Consider the following 18,364-nt stretch of genomic DNA (forward strand, 5'->3'; position numbering starts at 1 on the left):
TTTCTAGCTCTTAATAGATTTTCTTTGCAACTTAATTTTTTCTTTCGATTACTTCTTTACTGCCGATTCTCAATTCGAATCATCAATAGTTCATTCATCATCTCTTAAACATCTTTTCTCTAGTAAATACATATATTTGAACTAAAGCTAACAAGATAGAAAATACAATGAAAATTAACGGAAATTTAAAAAAATGAAACTAGTGTTTAAAAAATCGGGGGTATCAAATTATGTGCCAGGCAAGTGAAATATTCAAAGGAGAAAATTTTGATGTGAGTGATTTTGAATATAAAGTATGGACCCTTAACATCCGTCGATGTTTGAAAACTGACGATTGTATACACCTAAGAACCTGGAGATGATTACCGTGATATACTGCAAAGCCAAAGGAGGTAAGGTTTCCCAATTCCAGTTACTGTAACGCAAGTGTGATTAAGCCAAATGAAATGAAATGAAATGTCGTATGGCTTTTAGTGCCGGGATATCCCAGGACGGGTTCGGCTCGCCGGGTGCAGGTCTTTCAATTTGACTCCCGTATGCTACCTGCGCGTCGTGATAAGGATGAAATGATAATGAAGACAACACATACACCCAGCCCCCGTGCCGTAAGAATTAAACAATGAAGGTTAAAATCCCCGATCTGGCCGGGAATCGAACCCGGGATCTTCTGAACCGAAGGCCAGTACGCTGACCGTTCAGCCAACGAGTCGGTCATTAAGCCAAATACGAGTCCAGTTGAACTAATTTCAATTTCTTTCCCCAGGATGCCTAGTGCGGACTCACTGAATTCATTCTAGGTGAAAAAAAAAACATAAATTCTGCAGGTACTTTTTTAACAAACACTAAATTCCACTTTTAATTATGTTAATAAAAATATATATGGAAGCCTCCGTGGCTCAGGCGGCAGCGCGCCGGCCTCTCTCCGCTGGATACCGTGGTTCAAATCCAGGTCACTCCATGTGAGATTTGTGCTGGACAAAGAGGAGGCGGGACAGGTTTCTCTCCGGGTACTCCGGTTTCCCCTGTCGTAATTCATTTCAGGAACACGTTCCTATATAATTTCATTTCATCCGTCATTCATTAATCATTGCCGCTAGATGGAGGCTTCATTCATTCCATTCCTGACCCGGTCGAATGACTGGAAACAGGCTGTGGATTTTCATTAATATATGTCTGAAAGAAGTATTTCACTCATATATTTTTGTAATGTATGTCACATACCACCAGAAGTTTTTTATTTTTAAACATTATATTTCTTCATGTCCACCTCTGTGGTGTAGTGGTTAGTGTGATTAGCTGCCACCCCCGGAGACGCGGGTTCGATTCCTGCTACTGCCACGAAATTTTGAAAAGTAGTACGAGGGCTGGAACGGAGTCCAATCAGCCTCTGGAGGTCAACTGAGCGGAGGGGGGTTCGATTCCCTCCTTAGCCATCCTCCAAGTGGTTTTTCATGGTTTCCCACTTCTCCTGCAGGCAAATACCGGGATGGTACTTAACTTAAGACCACGGCGGCTCCCTTCCATCTTCCTTGTCTACCCCTTCCGATATGACCACCCCCCCACAAGGCCCCTGTTCAGCACAGCAGGTGAGGCAACCTAGGAAAGTTACTGGTCCTTCTCCCCAGTTGAATCCCCAGCCCAAAGTCTCACGCTCCAGGACACTGCCCTTGAGACATTAGAGGTGGGATCCCTCGCAGAGTCCGAGGGAAAAACCAACCCTGGAGGGTAAACGGATAAAGAAAGAAAGAAAGAAAGAAAGAAAGAAAGAAAGAAAGAAAGAAAGAAAGAAAGAAAGAAATAATATTCCTTCATTAAATGTCATTAAAAGTAAAATTATGAGTTCATTTGGATCGAATTTTTGTCTTTTAGGCAATTTAAACTTTCACGCCCTATCATATATATTTTAATTTTTATATCTACCTTCCCTAGATGATGCATATTACTCCTGAAACGAAAAAAATGACAATTTCTTCTGAATGTAAAAATGAGCTTTTTTTCTTAAATAAACCAACCTCTGTTTCGCATGTCTGTTCTTCTTCGGTCTTGGCGTCTTCCATAACCTTGGGTGTTTGGAACCAAGGCCCTCAGATGAAGAAGACAAAACACACGTCGGAGAGAAGAACACAGCACAGCCAACACAAACAAATACGCGCGCGAGAACACACCACTCACGAAAACATCTGTTGATCGAGAAGGCGGTGCAAATTACAGTGGGAGCACGAACCACGTGTAGCTCGACCCAAAGAGATCTAACTAACTGGTTCTGTGGTGTGTCAGAGAGGTTCGGACGAGATAGATTAAAGTGACGTCACGACTAAACGTCAGGCCCGATACGGCGTTTGGCTCCGTGCCTAGAAAAAGTGTTTACGTATACACGAGTGTGTATTGAGTTATGTTAATATGTTAATAAGTCGGTCCTTTAGTGAGGTAATGTACGTGTTATGCCTGGATCCAATCAACACAAAATGGACTTCAAAACAGCCCACCATTTACCATACGTTATGTTGGTTTACCTGGGTCACTGACTTGTCACTGGACGGGTAGGCAAAGGTCAGAATACCACGTGTCTTCCGTATCAGAACAAAATCCTTCCCACAAAACGCCTCAACAGTTTTACTATTTCGAATTATTTGCGTAAAATAGCAGCCTATACTACTACTACTACTACTACTACTACTACTACTACTACTAATAATAATAATAATAATAATAATAATACTGGCAGAAGGCACTGAAACAGCCAAGGTACAAATTGAAACACTTCAAGAGACTGCTGTAAAGACGGGACTTCAGATATCCTTCGAAAAGACGGAACTAATGATTCAGGACAAAAAGGATCCGACACAAAATATTGTCACCAAATATGGAACAATTAAAAGAGTACAGAAGTTTAAATATCTAGGGGAATGGATAACCCCAACAGGACTACGAGGAATAGCATTACAGGAAAGGGCAAGAAAGATGGAAGTAGCATACCAGTTATGTCGAAATGTCTACAATAAAAAATCAGTTTCATTCACTGCAAAAATCAGACATTACAACACTGTCATCAAACCAGAAAGTCTATATGCGATCGAATTTATTCCACTGAACAGGAAGGGCTTACTAGAAAACATTGAAAAGACAGAAAGGAAGATCTTGAGGAAGATACTAGAGCCCAGGAAAGTGGGTCAAGAATTTAGACTGCGACCAAATGAGGAACTATACAAAAGGACCGAAAAAATCACAACATCCTTCAAGAAGAGAAGACTCTGCTTCTACGCGCACATTAAAAGAATGCCACCAAAGAGAACAGCCAAGCGAATTCTGGAATACATGGAGAACAGGAAGACACAAACTAGCTGGCTTAAAGGGGTCAAGGAGGATATGGAGGAAAATAATATATCACAGCAGGTAGTATACAACAGACAGGAATACAGAAAAATCATCAACAAAATTAAGGGATTCCAAGATCAAAGTAGCAAAAAACGGATCGGCAACAACTGGTCACGAGAACGTAAAGAAGCCCACTCCGAAAGGGTGAAGAAGTACTGGGCCGATCGAAAGAGGAAGAACCGTAAATGAATGATGCTTAATGTGGTCCATAGTAGACCCATTCGAAAACAATAATAATAATAATAATAATAATAATAATAATAATAATAATAATAATAATAATAATAATAATAATAATAATAATAATAATTTTTTGACGAGTTGCTTTACGTCACACGGACACAGATATATCTTATGGCGACGATGGGATAGGAAAGGGCTAGGTGTGGGACGAAAGCGGCCGTGGCCTTAATTAAGGTACAGCCCCACCATTTTCCGGGTGTAAAAATGGGAAACCACGGAAAATCATCTTCAGAGCTGCCGACAGTGGGGTTCAAACCCACTATCTCCCGGATGCAAGCTCACAGCTGCGCACCCCTAACCTCACGGCCAACTCGCCCGGTACTTCATTTCCTAATCTAATATTTCCTGCACCACCTGACTTCGTTTGACTGCTCTCCGTTACTTTTACTTTCATCTAGTGCTCCTTATCCAAGACTGTGGATGTCAGAGGCAGGCACACGCAAATCGACAACAGGTTTGTGGTTGTTAAAATTAACGAGGTACTTTCTCATTAAATACGTCAATAGCACGAACACTCGGACACGTATTTATTTATTTATTTATTTATTTATTTATTTATTTATTTATTTATTTATTTATTTATTTATTTATTTATTTATTTATTTATTTATTTATTTCATGCCTTTGTATGTGACAATGTTTTGTCTTACGGCCCTCTGTTACACTTAACAACAGCATACAGTACGTACTCACATACTTTGGAAAAAATAACACTGTTAACAGTCCCTAGGGATTACCTAAATTAATGGAGTAATCTGGTATTATAATTTTATTTTTAATGATTAATATTATTTATCTACATCACCTAACAATAGCTCTAAATCATACATGCTCTCATTCACACTATCATTCATACAAGCTGTTCACGCATTTAAGAGGAAAACTCGACAAGGCCATTGCTATGAGGCTATTGAAGTGCTATTACATATACTGACGAGCAGAGTGTTCCATAGCCTTGCACCAGACACTCGGAATGAGTGGCTGTATACAGATGAGTGGTTAACCGGCACCGTAAGTGTAGAAGTCGATCTGGTGTTATGTCCGTGGAAATTAAAATGTGAGGATAATTATTCAGGTGTAGATTCGTTCAGAAGTCGTAGTATGTAGTTTCCTTAGTTGGTGGATTTTCAGCCAGAAAAACTTCTCATAGTAAGGGAGAATATGTACCCTAAAGTTGAAAGAAAATATAAATCGTGTGCAAGAATGCATTGCCCTTTGGAGTTTCATAGTTTGTTCTACAGTTGCATCGGTTAATACGATATCACAGTCATACATTTTTGAAAAAATGAGAATTTGTATAAGTGTTATTTTCATGCTATTTGGAATAATGGATTGTTTCATTTTTAGGTGGTGAAGAGATTCAAATACCTTTCTGCATAGACTTGTTATGTGGTCATTCCAGTTTAATGTGTCATTCATGACAACGCCTAGTTTTTTACAGATTTCTGAAAAGGTATATCTTCACCACAGAGTATTAGAGTAGGCTGTTGTGTGATGTTTAGCGTATTTGAAAGCTTAGATTGTCCTATTTTGATCCCGTTGAGTTTAATTAATAGGCAGTTCTCTTTCGCATAACTTACTAGCTAACTGACTTTAAAGTCGAGTGCGTTTGGTGTACTGCATTGTCAATGTCGGAGTGTAAGTATATCTAAAGATCGTCAGCAGAAAGATGATAGTTGCAGTCATTCAAATGAGAAGAAATGTCATTATTATAGATTAAGAATAAAAGAGGTCCAAGAATAGACCCTTGGGGAACACCATGTATTTATTTATTTACAGCAAACTCTCTATTATCCGGCCTAATCACGGGTCAGATTTGCACGGATAACTGAATACACAACATAATACTGTTTGAAAATGAAATAATGTTAAACACTTAACACATTCAGTAATCACTTTTATCAATAAAGTTTGCTAATATAATAATTACATACCGAGTAAGCTGGCCGTGCAGTTAGAGTTGCGCAGCTGTGAACTTGCATTCGGAAGATTGTTTGTTTCCGTGGTTTCTTATTTTCACACCCGGAAGATGCTGGGGATGTACCTTACCTAAGGCCTCGATCGAATCCGTCACACTCCTAGCCCTTTCCTATCCCATCGTCGCCATGAGAATTATCTGTGTCGGTGCGACGTGAAGCAAATTGTAAACACACTGGCGGAATAAAATATCCGAACACCATGAGATAAGGAATGTAGAATTCGGAAATGTTGGCAATATATTTTGTCGAGATAACATATTTAATTGATTAAAGGTACAAGAGTACAGGTTAATATCGGCGCGAGAAAATGCATGGCAAATATGCCATGCTGGTCCATTAATAACCGGTGTAATTGCCTGACTGTTGAATGCAGGTATGCAAACGTGCGTGCATTGTGTCGTACGGGTGCCGGATGTCAGCTTGTGGGATGGAGTTCCATGCCAGGTCGGTCAATACAGGGACGTGGATGACGTTGGAGTTTTGGTCCGATGATGTCCCATACGTGCTTGATTGGGGCAGATCGGGGGAACGAGCAGACCAAGGCAATATGTCAGCACTCTGTAGATCACGTTGGGTTACAACAGTGGCTTTATCCTGTTGGAAAACACCCCCGGGAATGCTGTTCTTGAATGACAGCACAATAGACGGATGTACACATCTCCACCACGAGAGTGCTCCCCAGACAAGAACTCGTGGTGTAGGTCCAGTGTGCCGACGTCGCAGACAGGTGGACACACGGCTATCACTGGCACCAAGACAGAACCGGCTTTCATCGGAAAACACAACGGACCTCCACTCCGTCCTCAAATGAGCTCTCGCTTGACAACACTGAAGTCGCAGACGGCGATGGTTTGGGGCAAGTAGAATGCATGCCGCAGGGCGTCGGGCTCGGAGCTGTCCTTCAAGTAACCGATTTCGAACAGTTCGCTGCGGGAACTGTGGTACCAACTGCCACTCGAATTGCTGGTGCAGACGCAGTTCCGTGCGCCACAGCCATACATCGAATACGGTGGTCCTTTCTCTCCGTGGTGCCAAGGGGACGTCCGGAGCCCGATCTTCTTGCGAGCGTACCTTCTCGTGACCACTGCTGTCAGCACGCATGCACAGTGGAGACACATTCCAGCCAAGTCGTTCGGAATAGCGCGGAAGGAAAATCCACCTTCACGAAGCCCTATTTTACTGCCTCGTTCAACCGCAGTGAGCTGTTGATACTGGCCTCTTCTTGACCCACTCACAGTCACTCCGTCCTATCTCACAGGTAACTAACGCTCTCGCACAGTACAGTCCGTGCAACGTCATGGGACCGCTACTAGCGTCACGCTAATGTGATTTGCGGGAAATTTGAATCAAGATCATCTTTCAGATGCATAAACACGCCTATCAACGTTGTTAATCTAGCACAACCCCTTCTTGGTGTTTGGATATTTTGTTCCACCAGTTATACTCGTATATATTAGGGGCTGCCTGGCCGAGGCGGTAAAGGCGTGCTCGGTTCGCCCGGAAGGACGTGGGTTCGAATCTCTGTCAGGAAGTCGTAAAATTTAAGAAACGAGATTTCCACTTCCGCAGGTGCATATGGCCCTGAGGTTCACTCAGCCTACACCAAAAATGAGTACCAGGTTAATTCCTGGGGGCAAAAGCGGCCGGGCGTAGCGCTAACCGCTCCACCCCATCACGTGCCGAGGTTAACAATGGTGGAAGCCTTTACCCTCCACTCCTCCAAGGGCCTTCGTGGCCTGTACGGAGGTGACTTTGCTTTGCTAGTTATATATATTACTTACGTCTCTGGTTAGTGAAACATTAGAACATTGTCTAAACACAATTACCATATTTTTTAATTTTTTATTTTCTGTGTCGGCTCCTCAGGTTGCGAACTAGTCTTCAAATTGAATAGTAGGATGCATTATTTCAGCTTAACTCTTTTTGCGGTTAATGGTGATTAAGCCTAATGTTTCTGCGATGGACTTTCTTTCATCTTAGATGGTTGGATTTCATGGCTCTATAAATTGCCCATCTGTCCCTGCATGAAGGTATTTTGGGGCCGTCCCACCGCTTTTTCGAAAACATTTAACGATATATCACTCTGCATAAAATGATGCACAGATGTAGCGAAGTCGAGCTGATATGGTGTGATATTAAGTTAACAATGTTATCTTTATTATTTCGGCTGTAGACATTTTGCTTTTCTATTTTCAAGGAAATGACAAAGGCTTTAAGACCGTGGCTGGTGTCCAGCAAGCACGATGTTTTCTCTTTATTGTTGAGGCGTTCGGACTGTGGCAGCAGAGCCCTGACTAGGTCCCTAGACTTAGCAAGTGTGCGGGGTGCGGGAAGAACCTGGAAGGACGATATGGGCTTGTCAGGGGAAGGAGGAGTGCAGGCGGGTGTGTGGTAAATACGGCAGAGCCCTCAGTAGGTCCCTAGACTTAGCAAGTGTGCGGGGTGCGGAAGGAGCCTGGGAGGACGATATGGGCTTGTCAGGGGAAGGAAGAGTGCTGGCTGGTGTAAGGTCTATCCGGCAGAGCCCTGACTAGGTCCCTAGACTTAGCAAGTGTGCGGGGTGCGGAAGGAGCCTGTCAGGGGAAGGAGGAGTGCAGGCGGGTGTATGGTAAATACGGCAGAGCCCTCAGTAGGTCCCTAGACTTAGCAAGTGTGCGGGGTGCGGAAGGAGCCTGGAAGGACGATATCGGCTTGTCAGGGGAAGGAGGAGTGCAGGCGGGTGAATGGTCTGTCCGGCAGAGCCCTCAGTAGGTTACTAGAGTTTAGAAAGTGTGCGGGTTGCGGTAGGAGCCTGGAAGGACGATATGGGCTTGTCAGGGGAAGGAGGAGTGCAGGCGGGTGTATGGTAAATACGGCAGAGCCCTCAGTAGGTTTCTAGACTTAGCAGGTGTGCGGGGTGCGGGAGGAGCCTGGAAGGACGATATGGGCTTGTCAGGGGAAGGAGGAGTGCAGGCGGGTGTATGGTAAATACGGCAGAGCCCTCAGTAGGTTTCTAGACTTAGCAGGTGTGCGGGGTGCGGGAGGAGCCTGGAAGGACGATATGGGCCTTTCAGTGGAAGGAAGAGTGCAGGGGGGTGTGAGCGTTGAACGGCGAAGTCCTTAGCAACATCGCCAGCCACTTAACAACGTACCTAGGCTTTTTTTCTCCACGTATTCCAGTCATTGTTGTTAGAGATTAATTCCGAAACATTTTACAAGACAATGAATTCCATTATACTGACTATTTATACAATTCAGTTCTATAAAGAAGCTAAAATAAAGATTCAAAATGTAACCATAACGTGACGACACAATTTGTAGGGTGGTCAAATTGTTAAATATGTTTTCATGCTTTGAAATTTGAGTAAGGAGAGAGAAATGTGGGAGTGAACTGTTTATTTGCTTTCATGAATGTTGTTATTATCACTTATAATTGTGATCTGTGAAACAGTGCAGTGCCATAGTAGTAGGGATTGCGTTAGCTGTTAGTCTGTTAATTCATGTGTGTGCATAACCATTGTAGTGTATTTAATTAATTTATGTTGTAATGCAAGCAGATTTCTGTTCAGTCACTGTCATCAGATTATTATTACCATTGTTATTATTATTATTATTATTATTATTATTATTATTATTATTATTATTATTATTATTATTCATCGGAAAGTATCGTGATGCTGGACAGAGAAAACTCGACCGATTGGGGAGGGGGAAAGGGATGGAGGCACAACCCTGGCAGAGTGAAATGTCACGAACCGCCACTGTCATCAGATCTTGGTGAGGTTGCATATCTAAATCACCTAATATTGGCTTGTAGAAAATACTCACATCAGCAAGAAAATGTGTAATATGCGCTCATAAAATTTATTGTACCCCTACGAACTTCAGTTCCCAGCCTTTTAAGTTCTGATGGCAAAATATACCGTCACATAGGTCAGTTTTTACTCGAGACTAACCTCATCTTGTGAACCGTTCAGCCTGTTAATTTTGTCGAAACCATCCTCAATCATCACTAGACCGCGGATGTTCATACAGTAACTGGTTAGAATGCAAACTAAAATGGTTATTAGGAAGTGTCGACTAGCCCGTTCTTCCGTATTGTAGGGAGAGTAACATAACTTCTATGGGTTCTAATTGATCGGGCTCCTAATGCTTATGCAAATCTCATAGCAGAACTGTTGCCCGGGGGGAGTATACTTGTTGTTCGCTTAAGTATATTTGCATTCTAACCCATAAAATCCTGAACATCCGAACTCTAGTCTTCGCTATGAACTGGGTTCTTACAGTGTCGTAGAATCGAACAACATCCACGTGCTGATTATTAAAGTGGGGCGCTACATTGTGCAGTGCGCTGTGTTATTGTCACGTCAGTAGAATGATGAACAAAACTTATTGCGGGAAAAGTTTGTACCTTTTAACCTTGTGTCCCGTGATCATGATATTTACCGCAATGAAACGAGAATCTCCTTTGCTCGTGATACAAGTGCTTGTCTAACAAGTGACCTCTGTTATCAGCAACCTCGAGACCTCTTGTTCGTTTGTTAACCAACAACCACTTTGTTTGCGAAATATGGTGTTTCTGTCGCCTGTAAGGAGATAATGTCCTCTCTCCCGTGGAGTGTTATGTAAGTTGGACGTGGCCTCATGTGGAGCGGGACAGTCTTCCTGTTCCTTTTAGACAAGGAATGTCTTCGGGTCGAGAGTACGTTTTCGGGCACAAAACTTGAGGGGACTTCTATGCAGAAGAATCAGTCAAACTCTCAATATATTCAGCTATTCAAGCTATTTATTTATTTATTTATTTAATTAATTTATTTATATATCGATTGATTGATTGATTGGTTGATTGATTGATTGATCGATCGATCGATCGATCGATTGATTGATTGATTGATTGATTGATTGATTGATTGATTTATTTATTTATTTATTTATTTATTTATTTATTTATTTATTTATTTATTTATTTATTTATTTATTTTTACAGCACTAACTATTAGAAGTCAGATGCTCTCGGCTCTATGCGCGCACTCATGATGTTAGCTTAAGGAGCGGGGTTCTCTCATTAGCTACCGATGCAATACTGTAACAAGGTAAGATATATTGTAAAAAAGATTAAAAACTATGACATTCAATTATGATCGAACAAAGCCTGTCGTAATTATGACACTTGTATAAACACACTCGCGTCTTAATAAATAACATACCGGGCGTGTTAGCCGTGCGGTTAGAGGCACGCAGCTGTGAGCTTGCATCCGGGAGTAAGTGGGTTCGAATCCCACTGTCGGCAGTCCTAAAGATGGTGATATTGTTACCGCTGAAAGTCGTTAATAGGAGTTTGAAAATCCGTCAAATAATCCGCTAAATGGAAAAGTTTTCCGCTGTTCTATTTAAAAATCCGCCGAATTTAGTGGAAAATCCGATGAGTTGGCAACACTGGTCTGCTGAAAGCTTCACGACGTACCGAATCTCCCATCAGCAGCGTTATATGTCGTCACTCACTCCATGTGAGCAAAGCGGTGAGGTTAGAAATTGAATCCAGGGCTTTTGCACGTAATCTAGTAATTAGAAATTGTATACCTATCTTTTGCCTTTGCTGGCAGGACCTAGTGTTTACAGTGCACTCTGTCTTCTGGTATGGGCTGTTACTTTCATAGATCTGTCTCTATCTTATCCTTGGCTTTGACAATATGAAAGTGACTGAGGTATGAGTGATGCTAGTAATGCCATTCCTTATGCAGCCAGTCCCTGCTATGAATGGCATGAAAATGTTGCTCATAGGGTCCGTTGGTGCATGCATTTCAGTGGGCTTAGCAGCCTGATATGTAATAGCAACTTTTGGCTCGGTAAAGAAAGCAATGGAAAACTACCTCACTCCTCATTTCCCTAGTGCGCCTCTTCAGTGATGCCTAGGCCATCTATGACAGCTGATGGCGGAGCTGTTGAGGATCTAACCAGCCTTAGGGCTGAAGACTGAACATACATATACCTACCTTACCGGCTAACATTCTGATGGTGATGGGACTCGAACCGGCTAATCACGGTGTCATGGTGCCTTAACACTCGCGGCCACGATGCGGGCTGGGAACTTAGAACTGTAATATCGCAAGTCCATTGGCTCTTGATCACAAAATAAACAGTCACGTACATTTCCAAAGCTGACCTCTCTCTTATTCCGACCGGATCAATGTACTCGTGCGTCCACGTGACGGTCAGACGAGTCAAATGACCCATATCTTGTTATCAGAGCTGTAATTAAACCGGGCGGGACTCGCCGTGGAACAAGACAAGGTCGAATGGCGCTCTCCTAGATACGGTCTGCCTCCACAGCGGCGTTCTAACAAGTGGGGAATTATGATTGTTAAGTCGTCTTCTGCCAGTGATGACCATTCAACGAGATTGTTTAACGTAATCACTATGTTTAAAAGTTACTACTACTAATAATAACAATAATTGATACGGGGATTTCGTGCCTCACAGAGAGATAAGAAGCGCATGAGTTCAACAAGGCTGGATAAGGAATTAACTAGAGCAGAACTTAACACAACAAATTTTGACATTTTACTTTTTCCCCTTTTTTTCTTGTTTAAAAATTGCGGAATAGAAAATCTGAATGAATAACAACAATATTAATGAGCTCGTCGGCTCTGAAAATAACAGAGATTGGAAGTCCGAAAATCAGGTACAAAAACTTGTAATAATTAGCAAACGTAGGAAAAGAACCTTATTGCTCTTGACAGATACAGAATTTACAAGAGCACGTTTAGCTCCGATCATTTACACTACATGGGAGTCTGCGCTCCAAAACTACCATAGTCCAGCCTCGCAGAGGCATCATTCTCTTATGGCGGAGTCAAGTTCCACCTGACAACATATCGGTTGTCCTCGCGTTAAAATATTTATACACAGTTGCCCGATGTAGGCTTATCTATTCCTAAACAGATATAATAATCCACTGTTCTCAAAGGGAACTGACACCAGAAACAATTACCTAATTAACAAAGGCATGATTGCCCATACTACACGGCCTTTATGACGAAACATCTGCACTCTTTCTAGAAATTGTTAAAATCCTAAGTGGGCTTATGGTCCAAAGATACAGAGGCTAATCCCATATTACACAGGGGTGACTAAATTAGAAACATTAATGCCAAATAAGATATACGAAATGTAGAGGTTTTGAAAAGTTTAGTCACCCCATGGGAGCCCACAAAGGGTCATCACTCTTTGTTCCCTTGTATGTTGGGTATTCAGCCCGAAGGCTGGTTGGATCCTCAACAGGTTCACCATTAGCTGTCATAGATGGCCTAGGCGTCACTGAAGAGGCGTACTAGGGAAATGAGGAGTGAGGTAGTTTCCCGTTGCTTTCCTCACCGAGCCTTGCACATCAGTCTGCCAAGCCCACTGAAATGCCTGCACCAACGGACATTTTCACACTATTCATAGCAGGGACTGGCTGCATAAGGAATGGCATTACTAGCGTCACTTTCATATTGTCAAAGCCCAGGAAGGGACTGAGACAGGTCAATGAAAGTAACAATTTTATTCTAGCCCAAACCAGAAGACATAGCGCACTGCAAACACTACATCTTGCCGGCAAAGGCCCCTTTGTTCCCTTACATCACATATTTCCCAGTAGGAAAGAGAACAGAGTCATCAGACTTGCCAAAAATTCAACATTTAAACCACAAGATTTAGAAATTAACATTAAATAAAACAGGTTGAAACCTTCCTCTCAAACTAGCCGCGGGAGCTATCACATGTCTATGAACATTCTGCCATTACCTTGAGTCGCTGGGCATTCCTCGTTCAGGCCGCGCCCCTGCCTCCCTTCGGACACGCCGCACTCACAATAACTGGAGCAAGGGAAGCTTCCAGAACTCTGAGTGGATTCTTGTACACACCCCCGATTTTAACTGGCTAGAGATAGGTTAATTATAATCAAAGAGCTGAAGTGTTGACAACTTCAATACATAAACAAAACAATCTTCAGAACCCAAGGTTTGCTGGCTCCAAAATTAGCATTCTTTTATGAAATAATTAAAGTTTAGCCCGCGAGAGTGAGCGAATAAATCAACAGTAGAGACATCTAACCGTTAGACGGCCAAAGTTTCTGGTAGTTCACAAGTTTAAGTTTCTTGACTTGGGTGGCCTTATAGAAGGCGCGCATAATAATAATAATAATAATAATAATAATAATAATAATAATAATAATAATAATAATAATAATAATCAGGACATGGGAAAATTACACAAAGGGAATAACTATTGGTCGATTACTAAAAGGAATCATCTGCAGTGTTTGGCGCTCGCAGATGATCTAGCTATTATTTCTAACAACAGACAAGAAGCAGTTCAGGCCCTTGAAAAACTTCATGAAATTGTAAGTAAGACTGGGCTCCAAATATCGTATGAAGGATTTCAATATAAGGAAGGATCCGCTGGTTATCTAGATGGGAAACCTCTAAAGACTAAATTGGGCAAAATTAATCAAGTGAATAAGTTCAAGTTGCTAAGATAAGTAATTCAGCCATCAGGCTTGAATTGTGTAGGAAACAAGGAGAGGATCTCAAAATTACAGACGGCCTATAGACTCACCTGGAAAAGATATAACAAAAAATCAATATCCAGGAACGCAAAATTAAGACAACTCTGTTATCAAACGTGAAGCACTATACGCCTCAGAAACCTCGATCATTGGAGGCAGATCACTTATTAAAGATATAGATAAACAGGAAAGGAAAACTGGATGGAACGGAAGTCTCGGAAGCTTTATCAGCATTCTGGAAAGATCAGCGATACCACCAGGAAAATGCGATTAAGATTCTATGGCCTCATTCTCGGAATGAACAAGGACAGACTCACCAAAAGGATTCTCAACCTTGCTGTCTCAATGAAAGCCAAGAACAAGTGGCTTAATGAAATAGAAAAAGACCTTCAGGAAACTGGCATCTCACAGGAAATTATTTAAGATCGACTCCAGTTCAAGAAAAAAGCAGCCAACAGCCATCATTTTGCTGGGAAAATGAATACCATGACCAATAAATAACGGACTGAGGAGCCAGTGCCCAGATGAAGAGATTTTGGGAGAAGAAAAATCAACAGCGCGCCGGCCTCTCACCGCTGGGTTCCGTGGTTCAAATCCTAGTCATTCCATGTGAGATTTGTGCTGGAAAAAGCGGAGGCGGGACAAGTTTTCTCCGGGTACTCCGTTTTTTCCTATCATCTCTCATTCCAGCGACACTCTCCAATATCATTTCATTTCATCTGTCAGTCATTAATCATTGCCCCAGAGGAGTGCGTCAGGCCTCGGCAGCCGGCACAATTCCTATCCTCGCCGCTAGATTGAGGCTCCATTCATTCCATTCCTGACCCGGTCAAATGACTGAAAGCAGGCTGCGGATTATTTCGTGAAATGTTAGTACCTTGGCGACTCGACTGATCCCTACTTTTCAGAGAAACGGCTCTCTTCACGAGAACTAAGAAGCAGGAACTGTCCTAGAGACTGACGCAAAACACAACTAGTTATGCTTGTCACACAATTTCAGGCTGAAATACTGCACAACAGTCATCCGCCTGGAAACCCTGAATGTCTTGGTGTGCCTGTCACTTCACTGAAAACTGTGAATCAGAAAGAGAGGATTCTCACAAAGATCCCAAGCCCGGTAGTATAAGATAGGGAAATGTGATTGCTCCAGAAATAGTTGAGATAAGCTGGGGAACTGAAACTGGTGCAAGTGGAAGGAGAATTATGGTGTTACATGAGAATAGACTGGAATGAAAGTGAAGAGATCCTGCATCAAATTGACGAGATTTCGGTGAGTGTTGGCCTTGGCGATTATTGTTCTAAGAGGAGGTACGACTGGGCAACCGTCCTCTATCAGAGGGATACAATTGGAGAGGCCCGACTTTTCAAACATGGGGTATCGGCAAAAGAAAGGGAAGAGCCACGAAGGGGGAGAAAATGACTCTGCAGGGCTCACAAGCCTAATACTGTCAGGGTCGGAAAAGAACAAGAGAAAACCAAGGAAGGTCGAATATAAAAGAAGTAGGAACTGCCGTAGCGACTGACGCAAAACACAACTAGTTATGCTTGTCACACAATCTCAAGCTGAAATACTACAAAACAGTCATCCGCCTGGAAACCCTGTATGCCATGGTGTGTCTGTCACTTCAGTGAAAAACTGTAAATCAGAAAGAGGGGGATTCTCAGAAGTGTCGCAATGTCCGGCTCAGCTAGGGGAATCATGGTGGCCAACGCACTGTTCCAACTTGAGAGATCATTATCCCCCTTTTAATTGCCTCTTACGACTGGCAGGGGATACCGCGGACGTTGTCCTATCCTCCACCCTACTAGTGTGATGTTGGGTCATCAGCCCATAGACTGGTTTGATGCAGCCCTTCCTGCGATTTCAGGAGAACGAAACAAAATTGTAACTGGTTTATACAGGAATTTAAGGGAGCCGAGAAGTGTGATAGACTCAAAAATATCAATTTCCCTTTTCGAGCTTAAAAAATCTCCAATTTTTTCCTGAAGAATTTCGTGTATTAATTATTGTGCTGAAGTTATATTTGAGGCAGCAACTCTGCACGCTGAATATCATTAGATGCCAGCTACCAGTCAAACTTTCTTTTTGGATCTTTCGCGTCGTATTTTTTAAAAATTTGTGTACCTTTTTCTCAGAAACTACTACATCAATGTATCTGAAACTAGGTAGTCTCTTAGACACTATATAGATCTGCTTGTGGAAGTAAATTTAATCAGATGTCTTGATTAGTTCATGGAGGCCAGCTTGAAGAGCACTGAATATTTTGCAGGAAATTTCAGTTTCAACTAGAAAATTAAAAAAAATCACAACTCATGTAAACAACAGGACAACAATTTTACTTCTTCAGCTCAATAGAAGTTTAAATACGAGGGCCATCCGGAAAGTAGTACCCGTTAGCGCCGCATGAAGCGCTGACGTCTCGGGTAGCCGCTGGGCAAGGTCAGACCGCGTCAGTGGCTTGTCTGCCTGCTCTGTTCGAGGTTGCGTGACGCTAGCATTGCCTGTGCTGTGTCTGTGATCGTTTAAAATGTTTAAACAAATTTAGAACCCCGCCAGTTGTGAAGTGAGGGCTGTGATTAAATTTCTTAATGCACGACACGTTCGACCTTGTGATATTCATCGCCAATTAACGGAGGTGTATGGAGACAATGTGATGGACGAGTCGTCTGTTCGGCGCTGGTGTCGCAACTTCAACCTGGGGAGGAGCGTTCAGGGAGACCATCTGTCACATTACAGACCAACTGCTGAGCGCAGTAGACGAATGCGTCAGGAACGATCGGCGCGTCACAATTGATGAACTCTGTGAACCTTCTCCTAATGTGTCTCCAACAATTGTTCATGAAATTGTCAAATACCATCTGCATTATTCAAAAATCTGTCCAAGGTGCGTCCCTCGCATGCTTACAGAGGAGCACAAAACCAAGCGTATGGCAGCAGCACTGACGTTTCTGGGACGTTATTCCGATGAAGGAGACTCTTTCCTGACTCGCATCATTACTGGGGACGAAACATGGGTTTGTTATGCATCACCTCAGAGTAAACGACAGTCAATGGAGTGGCATCATGCTCATTCACCAACCAAACCAAAAAAAAAAAAAAAATTCAAGACAGTTCTGTCCACCAGGAAACTCATGGCAACCGTTTTCTGGAATCGCCGAGGTGTACTGCTCATTGATTTTATGGCCCGTGGAGACACAATTAATGCTAATGCGTATTGTGAAACATTAAAGAAATTACGGCGGGCAATACAAAATCGACGGCGAGGTCTATTGTCTACAGGCGTCATTCTCCTCCATGACAATGTCAGGCCTCATGCAGTTGCGATAACACAACAACTTTTGCAGTAATTCAAGTGGGAAACCTTCGACCATCCCCCGTATTTCCCGGACTTGGCCCCTTCGGATTTTCATCTCCTTACGAAGCTTAAAGACTTTCTGGCGGGAAAAAGATTTGACTGCGATGAAGAACTTAAACGAGCTATGACTACATATCTCAATACGCTGGCGGCGGAGGACTATGACGCGGGAATACAAAAACTCGTCCCACATGACAAATGCCTAAATTTGCTTGGAGATTATGTGGAGTAGTAGTGTAAAGTATGCTCTTTCCAATAAAAATGTGAATATTCGTTAATATTTACTCCTGTGTCTTTATTGCGCAAACGAGTGCCACTTTCCGGATGGCCTTCGTATTACGCTTTCAAAGTTACTTGGGTCTGATTTGCGAATTTTCTCAGAAAAATGTACATTAATTAAGGGAAAATTTAACAATTTTTTAAAAAATATTATTTTTATAATGTTCCTTCTGACACAAAATATTAAACATAGAAGCTTGATATTCTACCCAAATAATGATTAATGTATTCTGAATATACCAAGAGAACATTCAAGGAAATAACTTTTTCAGTTTCTGAGATATGTAACCAAACATACAAAGTTACATTTTTCTATCGTTTTACAATTCTCGGTTCCCTTAAGATCGGATGTTCTCCTGCGAGTAGATAGCGGACGAAGGTTTAACTTTTCCAGTATCCGATTGCAGCACAATCAGATACTCTGGTTCAAGCAATGGTATAGAAGAATGACTGCACGTCGTCAAGATGACTAAGATTAGTGGGTGAAGAGATGGACCAAATAGGAGACGGGATTCGCACCGATGAGCACTCTAACAAACTGCACTATCCTTTCAGGGAAAGAAGGATTTATACATAATCACCAGGCTAGAATATGACATAGTGTA

The 18,364-nt window shown here is 42.2% G+C and overlaps 1 protein-coding gene across 2 annotated transcripts in view; it reads right to left on the minus strand.

The window, feature by feature from the left end:
- Positions 1 to 18,364, minus strand: part of LOC136884949 (monocarboxylate transporter 14) — a 242,044-nt gene that overhangs the window by 128,822 nt on the left and 94,858 nt on the right. The window contains exon 1 of one of the 2 annotated variants that reach the window (XM_067157285.2): positions 2,013 to 2,243. The exons of the other annotated variant lie outside the window; for it this stretch is intronic. Coding sequence (XP_067013386.2) covers positions 2,013 to 2,057 — 45 coding nt within the window. The 5' untranslated portion in view covers positions 2,058 to 2,243. Of the gene's footprint in view, positions 1 to 2,012; positions 2,244 to 18,364 lie in introns of those variants that run through there. 2 annotated transcript variants of the gene reach the window in all.

This window comes from Anabrus simplex, chromosome 13 (genome assembly GCF_040414725.1).
Source record: "Anabrus simplex isolate iqAnaSimp1 chromosome 13, ASM4041472v1, whole genome shotgun sequence".
Taxonomy (NCBI): domain Eukaryota; kingdom Metazoa; phylum Arthropoda; class Insecta; order Orthoptera; family Tettigoniidae; genus Anabrus; species Anabrus simplex.